This window comes from Misgurnus anguillicaudatus, chromosome 4, assembly GCF_027580225.2.
Source record: "Misgurnus anguillicaudatus chromosome 4, ASM2758022v2, whole genome shotgun sequence".
NCBI lineage: Eukaryota > Metazoa > Chordata > Actinopteri > Cypriniformes > Cobitidae > Misgurnus > Misgurnus anguillicaudatus.
Genome location: NC_073340.2, coordinates 19,830,408 through 19,857,130, shown reverse-complemented (window position 1 = coordinate 19,857,130; position 26,723 = coordinate 19,830,408). Strand labels below are relative to the sequence as shown.

General features: G+C 38.1%; 1 protein-coding gene across 3 annotated transcripts in view; it reads right to left on the bottom strand.

Moving 5' to 3' along the window:
* The window catches only part of afap1 (actin filament associated protein 1), a 76,584-nt gene that overhangs the window by 43,959 nt on the left and 5,902 nt on the right, over positions 1–26,723 (bottom strand). The window contains exon 1 of one of the 3 annotated variants that reach the window (XM_073866916.1): positions 6,933–7,289. The exons of 1 other annotated variant lie outside the window; for it this stretch is intronic. In XM_073866916.1, the coding sequence (XP_073723017.1) occupies positions 6,933–6,966 (34 nt within the window). In that variant the 5' untranslated portion in view covers positions 6,967–7,289. Of the gene's footprint in view, positions 1–6,932; positions 7,290–26,723 lie in introns of those variants that run through there. One more of the 3 variants, XM_073866918.1, reaches the window with a different exon arrangement.

Sequence of the window (26,723 nt, the reverse complement as noted above, 5' to 3'; positions counted from 1 at the left end):
TGGGATCCACTGTGTTCCTAGTGAAAAAAGTTAGTCTGGAGCCCTGCAGTATTATTCTTGTTGCCAAATAACTGATTGATTTAAGAGGACAGCATCTTGTTCTGACACAAGAACATTTAAGTTCTCATTGATTTGGTGGATAATTCAATCACATGTTCTTGTGCCTGACTAATAGACAATTTCCTGTTCTGTGTTTTTAAACTGAATTTCTGTTACTGGGATTATAGTTTACTATACAACTTAATTACAACAGCAAAACATGAATAAAATATTTCAATATTTTTGTTATATGCTAATTCAAAAATCAATAGAAAAGATCAACACATCATTTAAATGTGTTAATTAGAGGATTACACTTCTTATTCATAGCTCAATATTATCCAGAATATTTAATAAATAAACAAGAAATGGAAGGTGATGGCGAAAGATGGGTGAATTCTGAAGCAATCCATGCATGGAGTTTTTGTGCGTACAGATTCTGTTTGGGCCTGCTTACATAATAAGGGCATAAATAAAGCAACACTGGACTCATAATGCCTATACGATTTCCAGTTGTTGCTGTATCATTCCCTGTCCAACAGCTTGCATATGTCTGTGTGAATAAAGCTAATGAAGCAGATTCAATGATGGTGGCCAAACATGAAAAGAAATACACTTTAAAAACCAACGGAGCGGACCAAATGGCTGCAGAATACAGCACCAAGTGGCACACAGAAATGAGGACCACCTTAAAACTATGCTTGGGGGGAAAGTCGAAAAAAAAGATAGCGGGAGGAAGAGGCTGAAGGAAAACACTTTAAACAACCACCAACATACACAATACAATGACTGAAATATGGGTCATTCACAAACTCTCCATTGACAAACACATAAACAAAGTGTCATTTTAAACACACCTCAAACAATGTTGAATTACAGATATGGCCTGATTTAAGAAACGAAGGCCACAAAGTAACAGCTTTGTTCTGCAAATACCTGCCAAAATAACCAAAAACGGACTGATGTCATGCTAAGGAAGGTTTGGTTTCAATGGCAAAGCTGGTTTTAATTTATTGTTATAAAACTGGGGGCAAGAAAGAGAGAGAGAGAGAGAGAGAGAGAGAGAGAGAGAGAGAGAGAGAGAGAATGGTATTCAGTTTCATATTTGTCTAGAACCAGTTCGACAAGCTGACCCATTAAACTTTCAAAACAAACATATTTAGTCTCTGCTGAAAAAAGCACATTATCCACCATTCCTGCCCAAATTCAATAACAAAGAGGGATGTGGTCTATAAAACCAATTTTAACGCTGCCAGCATGCAAGAATCTGTATTATTTATTTGCTGATGCAGTACGTGTATGTGTGTAGGTGTATATTATCTACTGTACCATATAAGTGGTTATGGTCTACCACCCAGGCTGCTGAGAAGTAACAACATCCCTGAAACTCACCACCACTAAGTACCAAGGGAAATATGTGTGCATGTGTGTACACGAGCAGATTACAGAGTATCTTTCTCTCTCCACAATGTCATCCTATCCGACTCATACGTCAGACCTCAGACCAGTTCTCTTTAATGAACTGTTCAAATCCATATGCACACGCATGATCTATGACCTACTGTATATATAATCAGGCTTTTTTTGGGTTTCAAACTCATGCCAAGTTTCTGTGGAGTGCCCACCATCCCACATCTCTTACTCTGTCTTCTTCCTGCATATATCTCTCATTCTCACTCATTCTTCTCTGTTTCCATTCCATTTCCTTTCCCTTCAGAAAAGGTACGACAACTGAGAATAAACCTACGAAAACAAGATAACAAACCAGATCCTTTGCTCTGGTAAGAATCCATTTGTCAAAAACATAAAGCTCTTTTTCTTCGTTGATTCATCCAATCAACAGCAGTGGTTCATGTAGGTTGTCTACAAACCCGAAGGTTGGTGGTTCAATACCCGGCTCCACCACCTGACCAAGTGTTGAGGTGTCCTTGAGCAAGACACCTAACCCCAGCTGCTCCCGATGAGCTGGATGGCGCCTTGCATGGCTGACACCGCCGTCGGTGTATGAATGAGTGGGTGAATGTGAGGCAACTTGTAAAAAGCTTTGGATGGCCACGGGTCTGTTGAAAGCGCTATATAAATGCAGTCCATATACCATCCATAGCTATGATGTAGACCAGGGTTCTCCAAATCTTGACCTGGAGGGCCGGAGCACTGCAGAGTTTAGCTCCAACCCTGATCAAACACACCTGACCAAGCTAATCAAGGTCTTCATAATCACTAGAAAATCACAGGTGGGTAAGTTTGATTAGGGTTGGAGCTAAACTCTGTAGTGCTCCGGCCCTCCAGGGTAAGATTTGGGGAACCCTGATGTAGGATATGCATAGGCTGTGCTTGCACCTCTACAGAATTGTAACAACAGCTGTGTCCCAATTTGAAGGCTGCGACCTCCGAAGGCTGCCTTTGAAGCGCAACTGAAGGCTTGTAAGTCTGTCCTAATTGAAAGGCTGTTTAAAATGCGACCTTAGAATGCGTCCTTCTTTCTCCGGGCTGCGAACAAATAGATTCTTCACAGCAGGTGATGCAACTTATGGATCCTCCAAAGGCTAGACCATTTCATTTTAGTTCTCTTTGTGGACATCCGAAGCTGCGATCTTTAAAGACCAAGTCTTTGGCTTCAAAAGATGCGTCCTTCGAAGGATTCAGCCTTGGAATTGGAACATAGCTAACGTGCCAGTTCTACACATACTGCAAGCACTGTGGTTGGTCTGCTAGAACTCCTCCCATCAGGTAAAAAAATGTCCTCATACGCATTTCCACTCGCGACGGTAAAAACAAAGATAGGCCAAGTTGAGGAGTGATATTTAACTCAAGCTGCAACAAAAGTCGCTGTTTATTTACCTTCTCCAACATCAATCTGCTTCTTCTTTGGCTTTGCCTTGATACTGTGTATACAGTTGACGCGAACAATGAGACAGAAGTATGAAAGAAAACTAAAACGTAGCCTAGGTCCTACGCAGAACTATAATGAGCACTTAATGGTGTACTCCCAACTAGCGTAATTGCCTGCCCTGTACTGTATGTTGTTCGATCCGAGCACGGAATGCGCCTGTTTGGAAAAAACAGGAAGTAAACAACAATAGAACAATAGAGCCCATTGTAATGTTAAGTCTGTGGCTTTTTATTTCAAGTCATTTGGGACAAGAGACTAAAGACATTTAAACATAACTGTGCTGCGCACATCATAAGGTTTTTACGTAGGCTCGTGAGAAGTTTGGTTTGGATAGTGTGAGTGCACCCTAAAGACTGCTTTGAAGTCTACTGACAGGATCCAGATTCCAGACCGAGAGCTGGTGATGATTGAGGTACACCACAATCTTCTCCATACTTCAGTCCAGTCTTACACATTGAGCTACATTGGTGCCAAACATGTGACCCTGCCTGTGAAATCCAGGTTGAAGTCCTCTAGTCTTATTATGAGTTCAGAAGGATCAACATTTGATTTCATTTGAATTTGATTTTAATATCAATTTTGTCAAGGGCTTACAATATCAATATTAAAGATAGCAAGGTTATATTTTACCACAATGTTCTTTACATTATGCATGAGTATTTTATGTAGTAAATTATAAAAAAAATACTTTAGCTAGGTTTTCACAGGCAGGGTCACAAATATTTAGAGATACAGGGATGGACTACTTCATCAATTGCATGTAACTTCACTTTTCTTATAACATTTTTAAACATTAAAAATCAATTAATTATTCCTGCAGTCACCATGCTACCCAGTCTCACGAAATTATGTATCTATAGTCACATTATTTTTTATTTTTCGTAATATTGTCACGAATTTCCACGTTTTTTCGTGATCAAATCACGAACCTCTATCCATGTGTCATTGTCACGCGTTGGTCACTCAACTGCTTTTTCCCATTTGATGTAGGGTTAGATTTGGTGTTTGCGTTAGGATGTCACTTTAAGTATTGGTTTATACTATTTTTTCAGATTTATTTTTTATTTTTTCTGATTTTTAAATCCATTGTCACCTAGCGGGTTAGAGTTGGGCTTGGGTAAAAATTTAATTTTATGTAAATCTAACCTTAAACCAAAGCGACAATGGTAAGAAAATAGGACAAAACAGTTGAGTAACCAATACGTGACAATGACACATAAACAGAAATTCATGACACATTACAAAAAAACGCGGAAAATTTGTGACAGTATAATGAAAAAGAAATTTTTTTTTACTTGACTATAGGTACGTAATTTCATGAGACTGGGCTGCAACATACTACCTTATACTGTATCTCCACATCACTGATGCATATACATAACAATATTATTAAGGATTATCTATAAACACTGTCTCGGTTTATCTAAAGCAAGGATTATCTATTAATTCTGTTTCTGGTTTAATAGACCCTGGGTGCCAAGAACAAAAACACTTGTTTGCCAGCTGGGAAAAGCAATGGGCAGCTACTAGTCTGTGTGGTTTGTGAAATTAGCCTGCTTTACAATTTGGCCTCATCATGGTTACCTCTCGCTGCCACAGACTCGGGCACATGAGAGCACCATTTAGGAAGCCACTCTACACATGCCTGGAAAAAGCAGGAAACAAAAATATTAAACAGATGCTCCCCTGTCCCAATAATGATGGGCTTCAATACCAGCATCTGTGTGGTTGCATATATCAAACGCACCGGCGGTGATCATCAATAAAAGAGAATATCTCACTTATAGTTTGTGAATCCATTCATCTCTATGTTTGATTATATGTGTGAAGTATGTGTCTGTCTCACATATCCACTGAGGTTTCAATTATGAAAGGATTTTTTGGAATATACATCCATACATGTGTACCTCTGTTTATGAGTGTGTGTAATTACAGAGCACTAACTCTTAAACCGCAGTGGGCAGAGGGAAGTGAGAGAGAGGGGCCGCGGGTTACAAAAACCTTTAGGAATCGTCCTTCTAGAAGGGCGGAGGAGACTCCACTGTGCCTGGGAAAAGTGTGTGCTTATGATTTAGTGTGTGTGTTTTGCCTACATGTAGTACAATTAATGGATTACAATTTAAAATATTTTACACAAATTTCTTTAATGATGAATAAACATGCATACATTGTTAAAGAAGAGCTTGAGCACTTTCCCCTTAAAACAAGATGATCCTGTAGCTCAAGTGTAAGAGAAGTGCATGACCAGTGCAAAGGTTGCGGATTTGATTTCCAGGGAACACAAGCATACATACCGAACACTTGGTATGCACTGTAAGTCTGCCAAATGCATAAATGTAACTGTCTTACATGTGACTGTGAATGTTTACGGTAGCCACGGAGAGACCAAGAGAATAAAAACGATAAAATACTGCAGTGGTGCCAAACAGTTGAAAGAGTGGGTGGAAAAGACGGAGGAAGGCACAGAAGTTACAAAGTCCGTTTTCTTCCCTTTTGTCTTTTTTGGGTCAGACATCTCTAGTTGGTGGGAGGAGGGGTTTGGGGGATTTCTGGCACGTGCAAGCCTTTAAAAAGTCATCGGTGTGGAAACTGTCGGAGAGGAGACCCCCAAAACAAGGCCAAGTAGGTTAACAGTGCCCACATCACACACAGTAATAGAGGGGCAATTCATACCATGTCTAACTGGTTTGACAACAGTGCCATTTTCATGAATGCCAATAAACACATTAACCACCACTGCAGCCCAGAATTAGCCAGTATGAGTATGAGAAAAAAGCCCCAAGTTTACAATGAACATTGCATCAATCTGGAATAACACAGTTATGTTTTAAAGTAAAGTCTTTACAACTGAATTATTGAAGATACTTGTTCATTCTTACTCTAAAAACCAACTTGGAGTTTTGCTGATTGTTGGCATTTTTTTGGGTAAATGTGTCTTTATACAACAATACACACTGCCATGGCACAACCACACTTGACCCTTGACACGCGAGGCCAAAGCTACACCCATCGCCAAGATCCCATTAAACCACTGCAGACAATAGGGCTCTGTCATATCCAGCCAAGTGTGGAGTTGAGATGCACATGTGGGATACCTGACACCTACAGCTGCCAGCCAACCTACCAATCACATCTCTCCTGCCTATGATACAGCTCATGTTGTGTTTTTAAAGTGCAAGCTTCTGTGACAAGAGATAAGAAGACACCTGTATTAAACTAGTGTTTTTATGGGTGACTCAAATCTCTATTTCGCAAACTGATCAGGGCTTAATACGTAAATATTATGTAATTATACTTTTAATACCATTTAAATGGTCATTTTCAACAAAACATACAGTTTTAGCCAAAGCTATAAACAACGTGATTTCCTTAAATGTACTTGCAATAATTTGTGAACTGCTTTGAAACTATTTTTACTTTATTAAGCGTTATATAACCTAAATAAAAGTGATTTGATTAAATATATTTGACTTCAAATCATATTTTACTTCAAAATGTATTTACATTTGCACCGGGCTGACTCAAATAGCAGTCAATGACTTCATTACAATTTACCGCCTCTTTACATTTTAAATTTCAACGTATCTAACGGACATTAAAACAGCACTGAGATTCAACAGAGAAAATCTGAGTCACGGGGTGAGTTTAGTTATTCTTAAACCAATCGATACGATAATACTGCCCTTTTAATACTAATATCACATTACTAATTTGTTTTAAATGTAACCTATGTGTTCATCAAAATGAAAAATGTAGACTTTATTTGCACTCGCGGTGAACTCCAGGATGTAACGAATATCTAAATCATTTCAGTGACAGACCAGACGTGCTCAATATAACAAAGAATTTATATTTTTCTCATTATTAGCATAGATTGTGAGTTCCAATACGTTTCTCTCTGAATATGCATGGTTTCCTCACAAACTATAAACGTTAGGAGAGACCGACGGTCTCAAAGCATTGAACAATGAACTCAGCCATGCAGATACTGGAAACTCACCCCTCGAGGCGAACAGTATGGGGTCGCTCCGCATCTTAAAGTCAAGCGCATCTAACTCGAGATGTATAGGGGTGGCAGGCGTGTGTCAGACAGCTGCTGTATTTCATTAAAAATCCGTCTAACAGAGCCGTCTCTGTTTCCCCTGCTTCTCCCTGTGTGTAAACCAATAGAGTCTCCGCGCGCAACTTCCCGGCAATGTTTAGTTTCCTGTAAAAACTTTTCGTCGTGGATCCTGACGCGGTTCAGATTAATTCGCTTGCAGTCTTTCGCGTTCCCAACCAAACTCCCGTGCTTTCGAATGAGACTGAAAGAAAATATATCACTTTCTCTCCATGTCGTGCTCGGCAAAAGTGGGACCTCCTTCCAATGTAGTTTCTTATCCTTCTTTTCTCCGCCCTATAGCCCCACATCTCCAATTGCACAGCTGGATACAGCGCATGTGTGTAGTGTAGGACGTGTTTAGTGAAATCTATGCCATGCAAGAAAACGTTTATAAGTAAACGAGCATATCCAACATTGTCTGTCATAAATGAAATCCTTCTTACTGAAGAAGATATTGCCGGCTAAAAGCTTAAACACAAAGAACACAACGTAACAAGGGCTAGTAATAGTAAAGAGAAAGGACCAGGACCATAGATTATTACTAGACACATACATCATAATATCAAATTTAACCATCCATTAAATAATTTAAAAATATCTTTTTTACTGTAGATCTCTATTTCAACTGTTCAACTTACTGTATATCTGGAACCTATATTCATAGACATATGGGGGGGGGGGGCTGAGATAACACACAGGAAGCTAAAAATATGGTCTTGAATCACTAGTCGTCTTTAGAAATTAATCAGATTTAAGTTATATGACTTGTGTGTTTTGAAAAAACTTGACTGATACAAGCTATAGCAAAAAAAAAGTTATCTTTTGCACAGCTGGGAGGTTAAAGTGCGATTTATAGTCGTGCGTAGGTCCTACGCCGTAGCACTGCGTAGCCTGACGCGCACCTCACAAAATTTCTAACAGCACGCCGGCTCTACGCGGACCGCAAGCACTGTGATTGGTCCACCAGAACCCCTCCCGTCAGGTAAAAAAACCTGCGTCATAGGTATTTCCGTTTCAGACAGTGAAAACAAAGATGAGCCAAGTTGAGGAGTGATTTAACTCAAACTGCAACATAAGTCGCTGTTTATTTACTTCCATCATTGCTGGTCTTCTCAAATCATACACAACAAGTTGCTATTTCTTCTTCGTTTTGGGTTAACTTGCCAAGCTTCTTCTTCTCTGACGGTCGCGCTGCTACTGTGGTTACACGTGTGGATACTGCCTACCAGCGGTTTCCGCGTGTGTTTGCAAGTTGACACGGAGGACGACGCAAAAGTATAAATGAAAACCGACGCGGAACCTACGCCGTCGCGGCTACGCCGTAGGACCTACGCACGACTATAAATCGCCCTTTAAGCAACACTATGTAGTTTCCATGTAAAAATGACTTACAGCTCCCCCATGTGGTTGAAAAGCACAACAGTGCCTGGTATCAGACACTCTTCTGCAGGCAGGGGGAGGGGCGGGGCTGTGTTTCTGCAGGCAGGGGGAGGGGCGGGGCTGTGTTTCCTCCACCGCCACTATCAGAGTGTGCTTGTAGCAGCTAGGAGGCTGCTCAGGTTGCAGCAACAGTACAGTTTGTCCAGTTAAAAGTTGTTCTGTCACTGAAATAATTTTAGAGACATTATTTAAAGGTAAAAAAAACTACATAGTGTTGCTTTAAACAATATAATGGAAAAAATGTGTAAAAAATGTAGCTTTTTTATGCAGGACCCACTTTATTCCCCTGTGTGACCTACGATTGAGTCATGACCCACAGTATGAAAACCCCTGAACTACTAATTACAAGTCATTAATCTGGAAAGGTCTATAAAAAGTTTGAAACACTATAGCCACAGCGTGCTGGGTGTGTGATAAAAACACAGCAGGGTCACTGACCTGCAGATGTGTCAAAAGTGTATTAAGATACAGCTAAATCAATGTGAAGGCATTTCTGGATTGAAGAACACGTGCATGCATGTGTGGGTGGCTAAGTCAACTCACGTGTGTGTCAGCTGTATACTGTATCTGGAGACTGATCCATGTATTTGGCCATCATGCAAAAACAACAGTATGCACTGACATCATACTGGGGAGAGAATCAAATTGATACACAGCAGACATCCAGTCCACGCGAAGTGTGCAACAGAGCAGCGCGCAACAGCGAGGTTTCAACATACTGTAAAGCCTACACTCCCCGGACTATCAGATACACAACACTGTATCAGATTAAAAACAGGTGCTCTTATCTACAGTTATCTGTCAGTTTGTTTGGTAGGTTTCCTGTATAACTTTCTCATTTGGGTTAAACCTTTTTAATTATCTAGATGTTTTGATAAATACATATATATATGCTTCTATAAAAAAAATACTTGGCATCATAAAAAAGTTATTGGATGACAAAGACCTTTTGGGGTGGTTTCCCGGACAGGGATTAGCAGCTTAACCCTTGTTCACTACCCTTTTGTGTTGTTAGTGGCCAAAAAAGGCCACTTTAAATAAACGTCTGTAAAAATGTATCAGATTAAAAAAAAAAAATTCTATTTTTTTGCATAAATCTGTTAATCAACCTCAGTACTGATCCAAACTACCAAATGTTTACAACAATTCCATGATTTTATCTCTTTAATTGGCAAGTTCATAAGTGATGTCACTGATTTGGCGGAAAAAACACATGCAAAATGACCGATTTTCAATATAAAAAGTGATAGTGGACTGGATTCTTTTTAACCTTTTTCACAGTCTTGGGCATGTCAAAGATTAGTAAAAACATTGGGTTTGATGCATTTTTAGTTTTTTTGCAGCATCAGATTTAATTTTTTCTTCCACATTTATGGTTTGTGGCCATTTTTGCCCCATTGACTTACATTATAACAATTTTTTTTGATTGCAGAGCCATGACACCTTATTATCATGCATTCTTGAATGTTGGTGGTTTTACTGTTGATCACCATGTGGCATCATTAACCCCTTAGTAGCCCTGTGCAAAAAACAGAGCTTATGGAGTATAATAGCAGTTATATGGAGTTTAGCAGCATATTAGAGAGCATAGTATAACTAGGGCTGTCACAATGATTAAATAATCGTCTCATCGCAATTGTTTGACCTCATCGCGATGATTTCAGATCACCGCAATGATTGCACATCTCTCTAAAAAACACAAGAGGGAGCTGCAGCGCCTGTATAAATGAGACGGTGTCAGATTACTTTTAAAAATGTGTTATGTGTATAAATATTTACTGCCAGATAAACCTTGCAAAATATTTTTTTTAAATAATCACAACAATCTGTGAAAATTATTTCATAAACAAAAAATGTATGAGAATTAAATGTCAAACCAATAAACAGGCAATAAATCGTCATAATTGTCACAAGTTATTAAACAATTTACCGTCAGCCAAATTTCATAATCGTGACAGCCCTAAGTATAACAACTCGAAATGGTAGTAAATTTGCCCACAGTGTGTTTTTGAGTTTTTGAAAAGTTTCAAACCATTTTCTTAAAATATGTGTAAATATAAGATTTGTCACCAAAAATCATTCCATTTGCTGAAACACAGAGAAAGTTGTGGTCAAATTAAGACTCCAAAAAAACAAAAATCGCCCCAACAACACATAAAGTTTAAGCCAGGACCAGACCTTAGTTTAATTAGGAAATACAACTAGTTTTAACAAACATGACATACTAAACATATTACTTGTGTGCATTTTAAGGCAAAACAAAGGGCACTGACGTATTTTAAGATATGCCAGTGCAAATTGTTTTCAGTTTGGACAGCTCTTTATTTTAGTCTAACGGACTAGTCTAATCCCTGTTTGTGAAACCACCCCTATAAGTTTTTTTTTTTTTACAAATATTACAAGGAACAACCAACCTTTAGGAAATCCACAAGCCTTTGTCTCATCCCTGACATGCTGAGGTGATGAGAGAGAATATTGTTACATTGCCACATAACTAAATCCTTAAGGTAATTTTAAACACATAATACAATACAGTCATGAGGGTATCCCAGATGATCTTAGTGTTGTAGAGAGATACCCCAGAAAAGCTGAAAGCCATTTAAAACAAAAATCCTCCAAAAAAAACTAGGCACAGCGGGTCTACGCCTATAAATTGTGAAACACTCCAGCTTTGTCAAGAAATGAAATATGTCAAATATCCGCCAGACGTGGAGTCATTTGAACCACGGAGACACCAATAAGTTAATTGAGTCCTGGCAGGCAAAGGAGTCATTGAGCTCAGCCTATTGAAAGATACATGGAATATACAAATAGTGATCAGTAACAGAGAGAAAAGAATAGAAAAATATTTTGTCCGAAGTTGACCGCAGTCTGAGTAAATGTATCTTTACTTTGATTAGTATATCCATCTCTCCCAAGCTCTTGTCAAAACAGAAAGGATTTCAGTGATACCCCTCTAACATGATTTGGCCCTCACACCACATGCTTAGGATGTTGGGAGCAGGACAGAGGCCCTGTGCTGGCAAACTTGTAACTGTGAGAAGGGTAGCTTTAAAAACACAGAACTGTAATGAACCATTAAATAACTTGCCTTCCCGGCTGCTTCCTCTCATGAACATGGCATAAATTACAGTAAAGACTGTTTTGTCAGGAGCAAAAAATTCAGGATCTTTGGAAGTGACAAGTGTCAATCATAAGTTCTTCTGTATTTTCTTGTCTCCAATGAAACAGCACCAAATAGCAAACCTTATTGAAACAGCTCATTGCTACATTGGTTTGCCTCATTGGCAAACTACAAAAAATCAAGTAGGTCTGCACACCACCTGCAAGACAATGAAATTTGTGATCACAGGCCCCCAGAATGAATGAGAATGTAGCCCTATGCAGAAGTAATGGATTAAATTACATGAGCAAATACATTTGAATACTTAAGAGCACTGAGTCACTTGTTTCTGTAATCTGTTTGAAAAGATAATAAGTGTCCTGAATTAACTCTTTGACTTGTTTATTTACAGCCTTCAAACACCAAGGACTTGCAGAACCATTATAATTGCTGGTCAGTGTTTCCAGAACTTTTGGAAGACTGCCGAGTATTTTTGGTTCGTTTAAAACCACTAAATATCAGTTCTGCAATCTGCACCCCCTGCTATTCTCTGAATCCAAACAATAGAGATATCAGAGAGACATTTGGCTGTACTGTTCCTCCTTGCTACACATACAAAAATCAGGTTAAAGCCTTCTTAGGGATTAACAAAAAAGTGTAGACAGACAGGATTTGGGATCACGAGACAGTCCTGAATTATGTGATCTGCAGTATAAAAAATTATGACAGTTTGCAAGGCAAAGACAGTTTTACAGATGTGTACTGTTGATTTTTAAAAATGACAAAAATGTTTTTAAAAAAAAACTGTAGTAACTGTAGTGTATATTACTAAACTAGAAATTTTGTCACCCCCCCCCAAAACAAAAAACAAACAAACATTGAATCAATGACCTCACCTCATACTTTACCCCTGAAAAAATCCTTTTCAATGTGAGGAAAACACCAAAGAAATTTAGTAAAATCTGGATCTTTCTTGGACTATTTAATTTCCGTTGACACAAACTGTTGTGGCAATGATTTATGGTTGGGTTGTGTATTTTGAATCTGTTTGTTATTTTTGTTGTTAGGATTTGTTAAAGAGAGGAGGGAGGGAAAAAGCTGTAATTTTATGTTAATATGTTTTGTCTTTATGATGTAACATGGCTGTAGCAGGCGTAGTGATATTATGCACTGCCCAAAAATAGTCCCCTGCTATAGACGGTTTCATCGAACGCACGTGCGCTGACGCGATACACGTCTGGATCCGAATTGTACTTCCGGTTTCGTTTTTTTAATGGTCTGACTAGTTGCTAAACCGATCTCTTGAATAAATGCCTCGTCGAAAATAACAAATGTTTTGGTTTCCTAGGTAATCTATGTGTTGTTGTTTTTTTGCTTGTTATATAAATAAACTACGTTTAAATAACTTTGTTTTTATTCTTTCTTAGCGGAGTTTACCGGAAGTTACGTGCAGACCACGACAGCCGCTTAATTATGTTGTTACTGCTGAAACCGTCTTTTGAAAGTAACCAAGAGGACTATTTTAGTCAGTGTGTAATATCACTACGCCTGCTGCGGCCATGTTGCGGCAGCAAAGTCACTGATTATTACGCTAGAATAAGAGTATAGTTCCTAGCCATATTTGCCTAGAAAATCGCAGATTTAAATTTTCCGTCGGTCTTAGTACATGATGTAACTACAGAAGAGTCAAGAGTTAAATAGGAAAAATATCGAAACTCTTTGGTTATTTTTTTAGCGCAATGCTAATGGTCCAATCAGATTCAATGGATTGTGCTAGCTATGCTAAAACTGCTAGCGCCAGACCCACTAACACATATGGTATTTCTTGCAGAGGGTGTGATCGTCTTGTACCCACCGAATTCTTTAGAGCTACCTGTTTTAGATCAGATAATTAATTATGTCTTAGTTAACACCACCCTGTATATCCACATGCAAAACACAAGAGCTTTTTACACAATGGCACAAGAGTTTTAAAATCAATGGCCAAAAGTAAAACCTTGGATTTTATTGGTTGTTCTCCAGCTTTCTAATTTTCAGTTCTTCCCTGATAAGATGCTATCTCATGTACACATGTGGAAAGTAAAACACACACAGATGAACATGTATGCAGTAAAAAAGTGTTTAAATGGTTGCACTGCATCTCATTCAGGAAATAAAGTAACCCAAACTCTCTATACAGGTCTGCAGAAATCATCATCTTCATCACAAGCCATCACGCTTTAGTCAGTTTAAATTCTCAATTCTGACTGCGAGATAAAAGTTGCACAGCTAGAGTTGCATAATTTGACACCAAAGTTTTATAGTGCAGTGAGACTAAAAAGCTGTAGCACATATGGACGGGCATTATTGAAGACTGGCTCTGGTCCAGTGAAGGAAAGCCTTGATGGAGGAAGAATAAAGCAATACTTAGGAGAGTTTGAAACTAGGTCAGAACCAGAGTGAGCATGACTGCCTTTTGACACACAGCTCACTCGTAATATCCTGGCTGGGTTCCTGGGATACATTAGCGCTGTGTTTGGGTTGGGTCAGCTGGATAGTGCAGATCAAACCAGTCCAAGGGGTCTTAAACCAGTCGAACAGGAGGAGATATGCAATCATATACCCTTGAACCCCACTTAAAAGGGGCTTTGACAAAAAACAGTTCAACATTCCATACTAGATACTCTGGACTGGTGCAGATGAGGTCATGCTACAGTATGTTCTCTCTGTATACTTCATTTACACTAGAAATGCATGCATGGTCAAGAGTAATAAGGGCAATTCAATGTAAACTACATGTCTAAAATATCCCTGGCTTACAGGATAACATGGCAAAAACTGTTCTGAAATAACTCTTCCATGCTACTTTAGGCACTTCAGAGGCACCCCTCCCTACTCCTTTCATATTTTCAATGTTCAATTTTTGTATATAACAAAATGTCACATAGTACTTTGCAGTGTTGGTAAAGACAATGCAGGGTTTACACTATTGCAAGTCCTATTTCAATAGAGACAGCAGACAGACGCTTCAGACTGTGGTACAGCGGTAAGCACATCCACTGTTTGCATTGATCCCTATTGTTTTTCCTGGACAGATTCTGCATAATTTTGTGTATTCTTGCCTCCCTCTAGTCTTTTTCCTACTTCCCCTCATTGTCTGTTTTTTTAATCCAGTACTATTTCCTTCAACCCAGACCCCTCCCCCCGAAAAAATGTACACACAACCCTCCTTCGATCCACACCCAGCCTCAAGCCCAGCTGCTGTTGCCAGATCCATTGGTACACAGCAAACAGTCAGATGGATGACTAGATACAAACAGGAGTATGGCCCAGCAAGGCAACCAGTCACAATCAATGACCAATACACACTTATGTCACCCCAGCACGTTTAGTTCACTTCACCATCTGTCCTGGCTGAGGCCACAGACACATTGTTAGTTTTAGTTGCAGTCAGCTGGAGGCTTTGTGGGGGAAGGAGACCAATTAAAAAACCAATCTCCTTTAATACAAAATGCATGAGACCTCCACCTCAGATTTTCCACTGCTTTGTTTATCTGCAAATATTTTATCTCTCAACTGATGTACACACAAACAAATCTTCTCAGCATATAGCCGACATCACACAGTCCTTCGTTTCCTCAGGTCGAGGCAATTTCCATCAGATGATTTTGATCAATGTTTCAGCTAGAACCACAGACACTTATTTTCATCAGACCACGGAGAGGAAGTCCCCCCTCAGAGATCTAACAGCAAGTATTTGTGCTGAGTGCTGATTTAGGATCAGATTTTCACATTGTTTACTGGGGTTTAAGCCAAGAAGTGCTGAGGAGCAGGTCTGATGAGAGATCAGACATCATTCCTGAAAAGTAATCTTGTATATAGGGTAGTGACCATACTGTACAAAGCAGAATCTTTATTCTTAGCAAAGTCCTTTTAAGAAAAATTGTATTCCAGGTTGCTTCATCTCCTGCGAATGCACAACGGGTGACAAATATTTCACAAAACTTTGTACAGAACGGCTCCCCTAAAGAATAATTGACCTTTAACGATTGACGAATGGGTCTTTTTACTGGAGGGTGGGACTTCCTTCACTAGAGTGGACATACTAATGTCGCCTTTTCATTTCGCTGTACAAATAGCGTCGGTATTTCAGTCGCTTTACTTTGACTCGGATTGCTTTTCCAATGCAGTTTAGTACCGCTTTAAAGTGAGTGGGATCCACGTCCCACTGGTTTGGATGGGCTCTGGAACGCAGCAATAGACTTATCTTTATTCACCTTTTCTCGAACGTGGAAGTAAGTGATGTGACATATTTCCGTTCCGGTGCTAGACTTCCCGTTCAATAGCCAGCCGGTAGAAAACAGTGTAGTGGGAGCACGCATAAAACATGATTTAAACAGTTAATATTTACTACACCTGCCATGAACCAGTGTGAGGATGAAATTAAGAAGTGGCTTGATATTTGAAGATATATTCAATCATTTCATGTTGTTGATCGGAGGTAATGGGTCTTCAATGGGCAAATATAAAAGCACAGAGACAAACCAGTATCTTTACAATAAGAAAGTCAGTCGAGAGTTTGGAATTTACATGGAATGGAATTTACCAAGACTTCGTGTTTTTAACTTTTCAGGGGCTAGTTTAAAATGTCACAACTGTCCCTCTGGTGTGAGTTTTTATTTTTAATTTTTAAAGGATTTGTTTATGGCGACACGTCAAGCTTCACGCAGTCCGACACAGTCAGGAGTTTCTTTCTCATTCAACACATTGTAAGTTATTTGAACAAACCATAATAAACATATTAAACTACTACATATTTTAAGTATTGTTTTCGTTTTATGAAAATATTATTACATCACTTCTTACGCACTAGGGGTATGGGATTATTTTTGTTCCAATAAAAATTATTTTCAAGAAATGAACGAAGATGTGAAATGAGAATAAAGAAATAAATCCCATTCTAAAAAGAGATTATGAAATTATTTGCTTACTTTTTAAAGTATTTGCTTTTTCATTTAAAACATAACAAAAGTACACACAAACACATTACTATTACAAACATTAACTAAGCAAATTATGTCGTATATATTCTTTACTGTAATCGCATTTTTGTAATAATAAATAGTAGCAGAATAAATAAATCAGCATATTTTTATCAGCATAATATTAGTTGTTTTTAAACAATTATTGTATTTATTGTTTACTGGTAGTTTCTATGAAATGTTTTACTGGATGGATTTGTAAATACATCATGTGATAAAAATCATGTGATCATGAGTGCATGTGCGCCACATACACATTCAGTTCTTGTGCATGGATTGTGGTTAAAACAAATGTTTTGTAGAGATTTACTGCATTTGTATTAGCTATTATGGCAACCCCTGCACAAATTATGTCGGTCATCCTGGATTTCATAATAAACATTAGACAGCCCGTCAAAATGGCACACTTGTGTCCTTCACAATAGACTACCATTAGCTTTAGTGGCTCACCGGAAGTCATAAACAGAAAAACTCAAAGATGGCGGCGCCCACATTTACGTCAAGAAACAGGTGGATAGTTGCGGCGCCTCTACTGCCGTGACATCATCGTAAACATACGCTCAACACAAGAGCAAATTAGTATATCGATGGAATGCTTGATTCTCAGCATGTCAGTGTTTTTCACTGCTATGGGAGTTTGGGAACTTGTACAACAAAGCACAGAATAGATGACAAAATCACTTGTTGTTTGCTCAATAGTGCACGAGGGTAAGCTTATATTGCACTGATAGTGACAATTCTCTCTGACTAAATAGTGATCTGCGTGTTTCTGAGTGTTTACAAGTCATATTTTAGTATCAGTGCGACTTGCCCAACAACCGAGGTGGTACAAAAAAAGTACCTGGTACTGGAGAGTGGAAAACCCACCAAAAGTAGGCTCTACCAAGCCATACTATGAGACAGAAAAGCACCATAAGTTTAGCAGTTATCTTCATTCGTGCTCCTGTATAGTGGTAGAGCATTAGGTTAGCAGCAAAAAAGGCATAGTATTGTATCTATAGTCTTAGTACTGCTCAAGTAAATGGTTGGCCTTCTGTTCAGTCTTACTGTACATTCACTTCAAATTTAAAGTAACAATACTAATAGCATTATAATGTTTGTATGACAGTTTTGCAAAACTGTATTACAATGATTATTTCTCAAAAGTTTTGGGGGGTTGGAGTCACCCCCAGTGTAATGGTTAAACGCCCATGTTGACTCACTTGAGAGGGTATTATTTCAGAGAGTGAAAACAAAAAGTTTTTGCTCTGCTATCAGTTACACAGAGAGGATGTGGGTGAAAGGAAAGGAAGGAGAGAGGGAATAACAGAAGAAAAATGGGGAGGTTAAAAGTAATACATTGTGAAAGACCTTTACTTCACTTGCCAGACAGAAATTACCTAGCCCCACTTCTACATCAGATAGCTGACCAATCATCTTTCAAACTCCAGCAGTCTCGTATTGGTCAAACTTTGACACAAATACAAAAAGATGGATGGATGGAAAATTCTGTCCTGCCAGATGTATTTTTTCCAAACCCTGATTACGAGAACAAACATTTTAAATCCAATTTAAAAAATCCAGCTGTAAACACCTGTTTGAGTGAATTCGAAAAAAACAAATCAGTGCAGGGTGACCAACTCCTTTTTATTGATCTCAGAATAAAGCTAAAATATTTACCCAGTTATGCATTTTTGCAGTTTGTAAACTAACCAAAATTATACATAATCACTGTGAAAATAGGACAGAAGGTGGAGGCTCAAGAAGCAACCAACAGCAATACTCGACAATGCCACTGAAACGAAAATGACGGGAATAGCATTCCAAAGAAACATCTGCAAAACTTCAAGCGCAAGAGTGCTGAAAGATAGCAACAACAAACAGTTATCATAAGCCCTTTTCACACAAACATTACAGAAAATACACAGGAAAAGTGTCCGGGATCTGTCCAGGATCGTTAGATTTTTGGTTTATTCAAACTTTGTTTAAGTGTCTGCTTAAGTGTTTTCCGGCTAAAGATGTGCTGGAATCTGTGTGCGCGTACTCACTACAACACGGCCTTTACAGCATTGCTTCTGTGTATGATTCACACTGATTGCTTTCCGGGTATCTTACTAAGTCCTCTTTCCGGGAGTGATCCCAGAACATTTACGGGACGTGTTTGCGTTCCCAAAGAAGCTTGTCTGACAATATTATAGGTATTTTCTGGGACCAAAGTGGTGTGTGAATAAGGTTACACACATTAAAAAAAACAAGAACAAAGATGAGAGATGGAGGATAGGCACAGATAAACCTGTGATTATAAGTATGTTGATATATAACTCCTTCAACAAGGCTCTCAAAAACACACACTTGCTCACAGCAACACAATGAAAACACACAAATGAAAACACTCACACACATGAAAATAGATTAACTGAAATCTTAAAGGATATTTCTGGTATTTAACACTTTAAGTCTCATTCCTGGTTTGTTTTGGATGAACTACAGTGATGGACATTGACATTTTGACAATGGGTCATGTCTTGACTTTTTGACTCGTTTAGAAGCGTCTCTTGACTGCTTCAGAATGGAAGTCAAGGGCCATGCACAAACATGTCATTAAACAACACTTAAAGGAACAGTATGTAAGAAATTTACAACAATTAATCATAAAATGGCCCTGATATGTCACTAGACATTAAGAAATCATTTTAATTTCAAATACTTATAACACTGACAGCAGTGGTCTGGCCAGGATATTGTCATTTAAAAAGTGGAGTTGCAGCCCTCAACTGATGTTTATGTTGTCATTTTGTGTATTGGCCACCAGTTGTGTGATTGCAGTACCAGTTTTAGCCACAAGTTTTGTGATTGCAGTACCAGTTTTAGCCACAAGTTTTGTGATTGCAATACCAGTTTTGGCCACAATCCTACATACTGTTCCTTTAACGTTCATTTTCAAAACTGTGCTACTCCCCGAGTGATTCGTGGTGTCCGTTGATGATTAAAAACAAGTAGTGTAGCGATATACAGTTTCTGTCGTGTTTTATTTGCCATTTTGTAAAATTCCATTGACTTCTCTTGGAAGACTCATTGCTCGCTAATATATCACTCCGCTGCCGGAAAAGGGGTCTGTTTACATGTGGTTGTCGTTTTTTTCGCTCGGTTTCTCTCAGAAGAAATTTTTCCCATATTTGATGGCTCAGTGACCAGCCTTAGGTTTGAAGTTGAGCTCGATTGTGACTGTCTATACGCTAGACACCGAGCTCCATTCAGCGTGGTCGGGAATGTGCTAATGCTTCAGACTCAAATATAGAGCGGAAGTATATACGGGGTTGTGAGGTATCTGAAAAAATAGTTCCACTATAGCAAATAACACGGATTGAAATCATACATATATTTGTTTTTAATCATCAACGAACACCATGAACCACTCGGTGAGTAGCACAGTTTTGAAAATGAACGTTAAAGGATTAGTCCATTTACTTAAAAGAAAAATCCAGATAATTTACTCACCACCATGTCATCCAAAATGTTGATGTCTTTGTTCAGTCGAGAAGAAATTATGTTTTTTGAGGAAAAGCAGGATTTTTCTCATTTTAATGGACTTTAATAGACACCAACAATTAACACTTAACTCAACACGTAACAGTTTTTTTCAACGGAGTTTCAAAGGACTATAAACAATCCCAAACGAGGCATAAGTGTCTTATCTACCAAAACGATTGTCATTTTTGACAAGAAAAATAACAAATATACACTTTTAAAGCACAACTTCTCGTCTAGATCTGGTCGTGACCCCACGCAATACATCATGACGTCAAGAGGTCACAGAAGACGAATGCGAAACTCCGCCCCAGTGTTTACAAGTGTGTTGAAAGAGGACTGTTCCTACGTTGTTGTATGTCAACTGATACTAATTAATGTCTTTGTGTCAGTTTATTGCTTACAATGGTCCACAAATGTGCGTTTTATATATGTTACACGTGACCTCCCATTTACGTTAGGTCGCGCTGGACCGGACCTAGACGAAAAGTTGTGGTTTAAAAGAGCATCTTTTTTATTATTCTTGTCAAAAATGACGATCGTTTTGCTAGATAAGACCCTTATGCCTCGTTTGGGATTGTTTATAGTCCTTTGAAACACCGCTGAAAAAAACTGTTACGTGTTGAGTTAAGTGTTAATTGTTGGTGTCTATTAAAGTCCATTAAAATGAGAAAAATCCTGCAATGTTTTCCTCAAAAAACATAATTTCTTCTCGACTGAACAAAGAAAGACATCAACATTTTGGATGACATGGTGGTGAGTAAATTATCTGGATTTTTCTTTTAAGAAATTGGAATATTCCTTTAAGAGACCCTATTATACAGTGGACATGAAGTGGCAACCCAACATAATCCTAAAGTGTTTTTTATACAAATGCTTAAACTCTAAGATTGAGATGTGTTAATGTTACCATGGAGAACAAAGTCTATTTTGTCTACATTTCAATGGTTTCCTGCTTTTAGCAGCTAATTCTTCACCTCACAAAACCCATTGTGGTTGGCACAGACCATGTTTATCCTTACTGCAAGTAACCTGTATTTAATGTAGTCTGGGTCATTTTTTGTACCTTGCATAGTTTTAAAGATGAGTGCGTGTCACGCAACTTGCTTCTAAGTGACAGATGAACTATAGCACCACTAATTGTAAAGTGTGGATATGCATCCTTTGACAACAACGGAAAAAGATATGGGAAGTGTTTTCTTCCCTCTTTCTAAATGTTAATGAACATATTTGAGTATTAATCCTGACTTTGCCTTATTATAGTGTGAATTGAATTTCATTATTTGCATTTAGTAGTACTGTTTATCCTTTCTGTTTGTAGCAACCAATCAGTTTTAAAAAATGAATAATAAGTGATTATTAGCACCAAATGCCTTCATTCTATTTCTGTGTAGACCCACTTACTAGGTTCGTTCCCTGAAACAAAGCTACGATTTTTTAAAGTTTACCTCTAAAAGACCTCTGCTTTGACTAATCTGCATGACCTGAAGCACTGAAGCTTTACCGAAGAATAAAAAGTTGAAGCTGCTAATGGTTACATTAGGCATACATGCTTTTACACCAAAACACGCATTTAGACACTAGAAACTTTTGATGGAATTTCCCATGGATCAAACAAACCACCTGTTTCAACATTATAACACTGAGAACTGCTGTTTTTGGAGCAGACATCACCTAATCTACAGAGGAAGAAATATGGAAGAAAGATTTTATTATGGTAAAACCCGGCTGTACCATGCACAATGTTAGATGCTCCTATGAGTATGTTATGTTTCTGCATCTGCCTCTAATGAAATGCAGTAAAAATGATTTGATTGCAAAATAGTAAAACCACAAATTCTTCAAAGGCAGTCTAATACATGCATTTTTTTCATATTTACAGAACTGTTACATGATCCTCTGTTCAAATGTGCTTAAAACACATGGTGTATCTCAACCTTTAGGCATAATATCAAAGGCTCAGCTTCTCCCTGATCTTAGCTTTGTTCAAAAGTCAACACCGGCAAGTAATAATACTTTAGACGACATAACCTGGCAAAAATAAACAGAATTTGACAGAAAACACATTTCAATCAGATAATTCTTCTTTTATAGCACTGAACAAATATTATGCAAGACAACTTAACCTCAGCTGTGGAATTTATGATACATCTGAACTGTTGTAGCGTTTCAAACCAGACCTAGTTGTCAAACAGACCCACATTTTTACCCAAAGCTCTACAATAGAGCATGAAGCTCTGGGCTATGACCTCTTTGGGTGTGTCTAAAGGTGAAATATTTTCATAAGCCATAACAGTTTTTACCTTTCATATACAATACATTTAAAAGTACAGGTCAATTCTACAAAAGGTATGTAATCGAAATATAAATAAACCTTAATGCTAGTCTAAACACCTTATGCAGAATGTGAGCAGAAATTGTGCTACACCTTTAAAACACATAGCACCGAACACCTGGATATTTTTACTAAAGGGTTCGAACAGACACATGCACAACTGCACTTTCATTAAACTGCAAAAAAGCCTAAACCACCTTTCCAAAAACATGTGCTAACAAGTGTGTGCTCTTGGCAAAAATCCAAACTAAGCATTTTACCCAAATACCCAAGGGCAGGTTGCCTTCATCATCACCCAAAATCCCACACGCCCTGACCAAAAATAAATTTCAATTGATGGAAAGTGGGTTAAAATAATATGGGTGGAACAGCATGAAAGGAATAAGATGTACATGTTTATTTGTAAGTGTTTGACACACACTCACAAGCACGCTATACTGTATACTGTAAGTGCTAAATTAAATGCACTCCATTTGTTATTTTAACACAAATACTTACTCATTCTTACTGTTTCTTTTGACACAGAACAGGATGTGACATCATCTATTAGTCACTGTTACTTTAGCCATGAACTGTAAATTAAGTTCCTATTGCATCATATCATTGGGATTTTTTGCAGTATTGGTCAATGTTTAAGTGTTCTTTATTTTTATGTTTTTTTATTTAGCAAATCAAAACATGGGAAGGAAATGAGTAACGTCAGGTACCAAAACAGCAAATGAAAAACATGAAGAGAGAGGCAGAGACAGAAAGGGAAATTAGAAATAGCTGCCTCAGGCCCTAAATACCTGCTTAAAAATACACCTGCAAGATCAATAACCCAAAAATATGGAGAAAAATTTTAGTTTTCAAAAAAGAAGACAGGAGGCAGATGGCATCTGTTTTACATGGGCTCATAAAAAAGTCAGTTAATTTAGCAGGGGCGATTCTAGGTATGTAATTTTATTTTAAGGGGGCTCGAACCCCCCATTGAAAATTTGAAATTTGAATTCTATGATTGGATTTTACTCTGCAGTATTTCACTGTATTAAAAAAGGGGGCTAACATTTGTGTACATTTACTTTTGTGAACTGACTAATGATCCAAATACGAGACTTCTCGATTTCTTCTACACTGTACAATCATACAAACACACACACACATGCCCCCTTGTACAAACACAAACTTTTACCCTTTGCATTTCTCTGTCTAGATACAAACCTCATAACCAAACTATTGGAAATATCAAACAATGGACTGTGTGGGGGCTGTGATTTAGGGCTGTCACGGTTATGAAATTTGGCTGACGGTTAATTGTCTAATAACTTATGGCGGTTATTACGATTAATTGCCTGTTTTATGGCTTTGACTGTTATGACGATTAATTGTCAGTTTTGTTTCTTTGACATATAATTCCCATACATTTTTTTGGTTTGTTCATGAAATAATTTTCACACATTGATGTGATTATTTAAGTTAAATCAGTTGCAAGTTTTACCTGGCAGTAAATATTAATACACATATTTAAAAGTAATCTGATATGGTCTCGTTTATACAGGCACTGCAGCTCCCCACTTTGTGTTTTTTAAAAAGATGTGCTATCATTGCGGTGATCTGAAATCATCGCGATGAGGTTAAACAATCGCAATGAGATGATTATTTAATCATTGTGACAGCCCTACTGTGATTCACTATTATAAAATAAAAAATAAATAAAAAATATGAAAGACAAAGATCAAAGCAATGAAAAAACGCAGTAAATGGCTACTAAACAACATTTTGGGCAAGAAATCCCGGTCGGACGCATTTTCTTGGGTCCAAAAAGAGAATGTCTGGAAACAAGACGACATACAGTTTGGTCACCTTACCCAAAAACTATGAGGGTCTTCAGGACAGAAAGAATGTGACAAAGAATAAAAAAGCAAGAAATATTTGCAATGTGCGGGTGAGCATGTACTCACTCACTTAAAAGTTCAGAGTCAATACATTTATATTTAATGCTGCAACAGGCAGTATCAATACAAAATAGATGTGTTTAAATACAAATTGACAAACACAATTTCAAGTTTTTAAAGACAGTCTTGAAATAGGGAAAACATGGAAGTGTTTGGTGGCTTCTAAATTCATCCCTGTTTGGATCCTAAGGAATGAATGGGGCTAGGCTAAATGCTAACACATTCATGACGCGCTGTGCAAAGATGAAGAAGTTAGGTATGTAATAATTCATCTGAAGTTAAGGTAAGAAAATAGTAAAATACTAAAAAATGGTGTTGTTTTCCTTTAAAGTCACAATGAAACAAAAGTAGCGATTGTCTTATTTCCCCTGTCGTGACGTATCCGAGTAAAACGGCTTCTGAAATGAGAAAAAAGTAGAACGGACTTGAATTTGTCCATCGAGACTGATTGGATTGTTGGAAGTTGGGCCATGTTGCTAATTGCTAATCACTGCGATCTTTTCCCAGGCCCTGCCCTTGAGTCATTCCTCATGAACGGAAGTGAAGAGAGATCGTTTTGAGGAGGGGAGGAGATTAGCATTTTTGGATGACAAGAGTACAATTACAGCAGTCAAGTTAGCATTACTAAAGCTACCTCATCTCCTAAAAGTAGAGATGCTCCGATCAGCATTTTTGGGGCCGATCACCGATTACCGATCACCAAAATCATGATCTGCCGATCGCCGATCAGTGCCGATCACAGAATGGCAGTGGAATGGGAATCTTTTATCTATAATCTAGCAGAGTTTGCACCATTTGTAGAAATGAAATTAACTATAAATTAGGTGTATTATTGTTTTAATAAGAGAATCAAATAAATAAGCACAACAAATATTTCTTCTTGCAAAGAGAAATGTAATATGCCTTTAAAAAGGTTTATGTCTGTTAAAAGTGATTAAAATAAAACACTTCACAGTCTTTACTGTATGAATTAAATATACACGCATTCGTATGAAGTACAACAGTTTTTCACTGATGAGCACAGAGTAATTTTATTGAGAGATGAATTAGGATACTGTAGCTTTAAGACGTGGGAGAGATCATTCTCTTCACGTGCACTGATGACAGGCTGCTGTGTATGCGTGCGGCGGGTGTCCGCAAACAAGAGCAGCTGTGAGGAAAATGGAAGTTTAAACCTTCAAAACTTTAAAACGAATGCAAGTAATAAACTTTCGGCATGAGGATGCAATTGTCCGCGATAGATATGTGTTGTATACGCTGATGTGAAGACGCATTGCGCTGAGGACCAGAGCGCGTCCTCGTAGTCCGCAAACAAGAGCAGCTGTGAGGAAAATGGATGTTTAAACCTTCAAAACTTTAAAACGAATGCAAGTAATAAACTTTAGGCACGAGGATGCAATTGTCCGCGATAGATATGTGTTGTATACGCTGTTTGATAGGGATGTGAAGACGCATCGCGCGTCCTCATAGAAAATACGCATATGTCTGTTAAAGGCAGAGAGGAAATCCAAATCTGCACGTCACACATGAGCAATAGGTTACAAAATGCTCGCACTGTGTAAAATGGTCTCTTATTGCAGCCGTATCAGGAACGCTATGATGACAAAAGTAAACAGAAAAATCGGCTCATGAGATCGGCAAATTTAGCGAGTGCCGATCGCGTCATTTAATGTCGTTATCGGCCGATTACGATCGGCGGCCGATCGATCGTAGCATCACTACCTAAAAGCCATAATTACAACATAATGTGCATTCATTATTCATGCTAACACTTCTAGCATCTGCTAGCTATAAGACAACCCTTTACAGAAAAACCGTAACCCTTGTTGCAAAAACATGCCCTACACACAAAATAATTAACCAGCGTTTCCACCATAAAAAAACCCACATCAGACTAATCGGATCCCTATGTCTTTGATGTGGTCAAAGGTGTTAAAAACCGCAACCACTTTCATCTAAACTTTTTCTTATATGCCTTGCTACAGTTTGCACGCCCTTGAAATTCCCTTGCTTTTATCCTCCCTCTCTTACAGTAATTACAGTATTTCTCTACTACTTTAAAATTATTAAGTGAATACCCATTTATTAATTAATGAGAGAGAGAGAGAGAGAGAGAGAGAGAGAGAGAGAGAGAGAGAGAGAGAGAGAGAGAGAGAGAGAGAGAGAGGGGTAATAAATGCTTTCAAAAGAGGCTGAGGCAACAGCTTACTCAAACAGTGATTCAGAGGTCTAGAGTTCATCTTGGTTTACAGCACAGACATCATTTGAAGTCTGTGCACTTGCATCTTCTAATGAGGTTTTGAAGTACAAGCACCCCTATATGAACACAAACACACTTGAGGGTTTAAC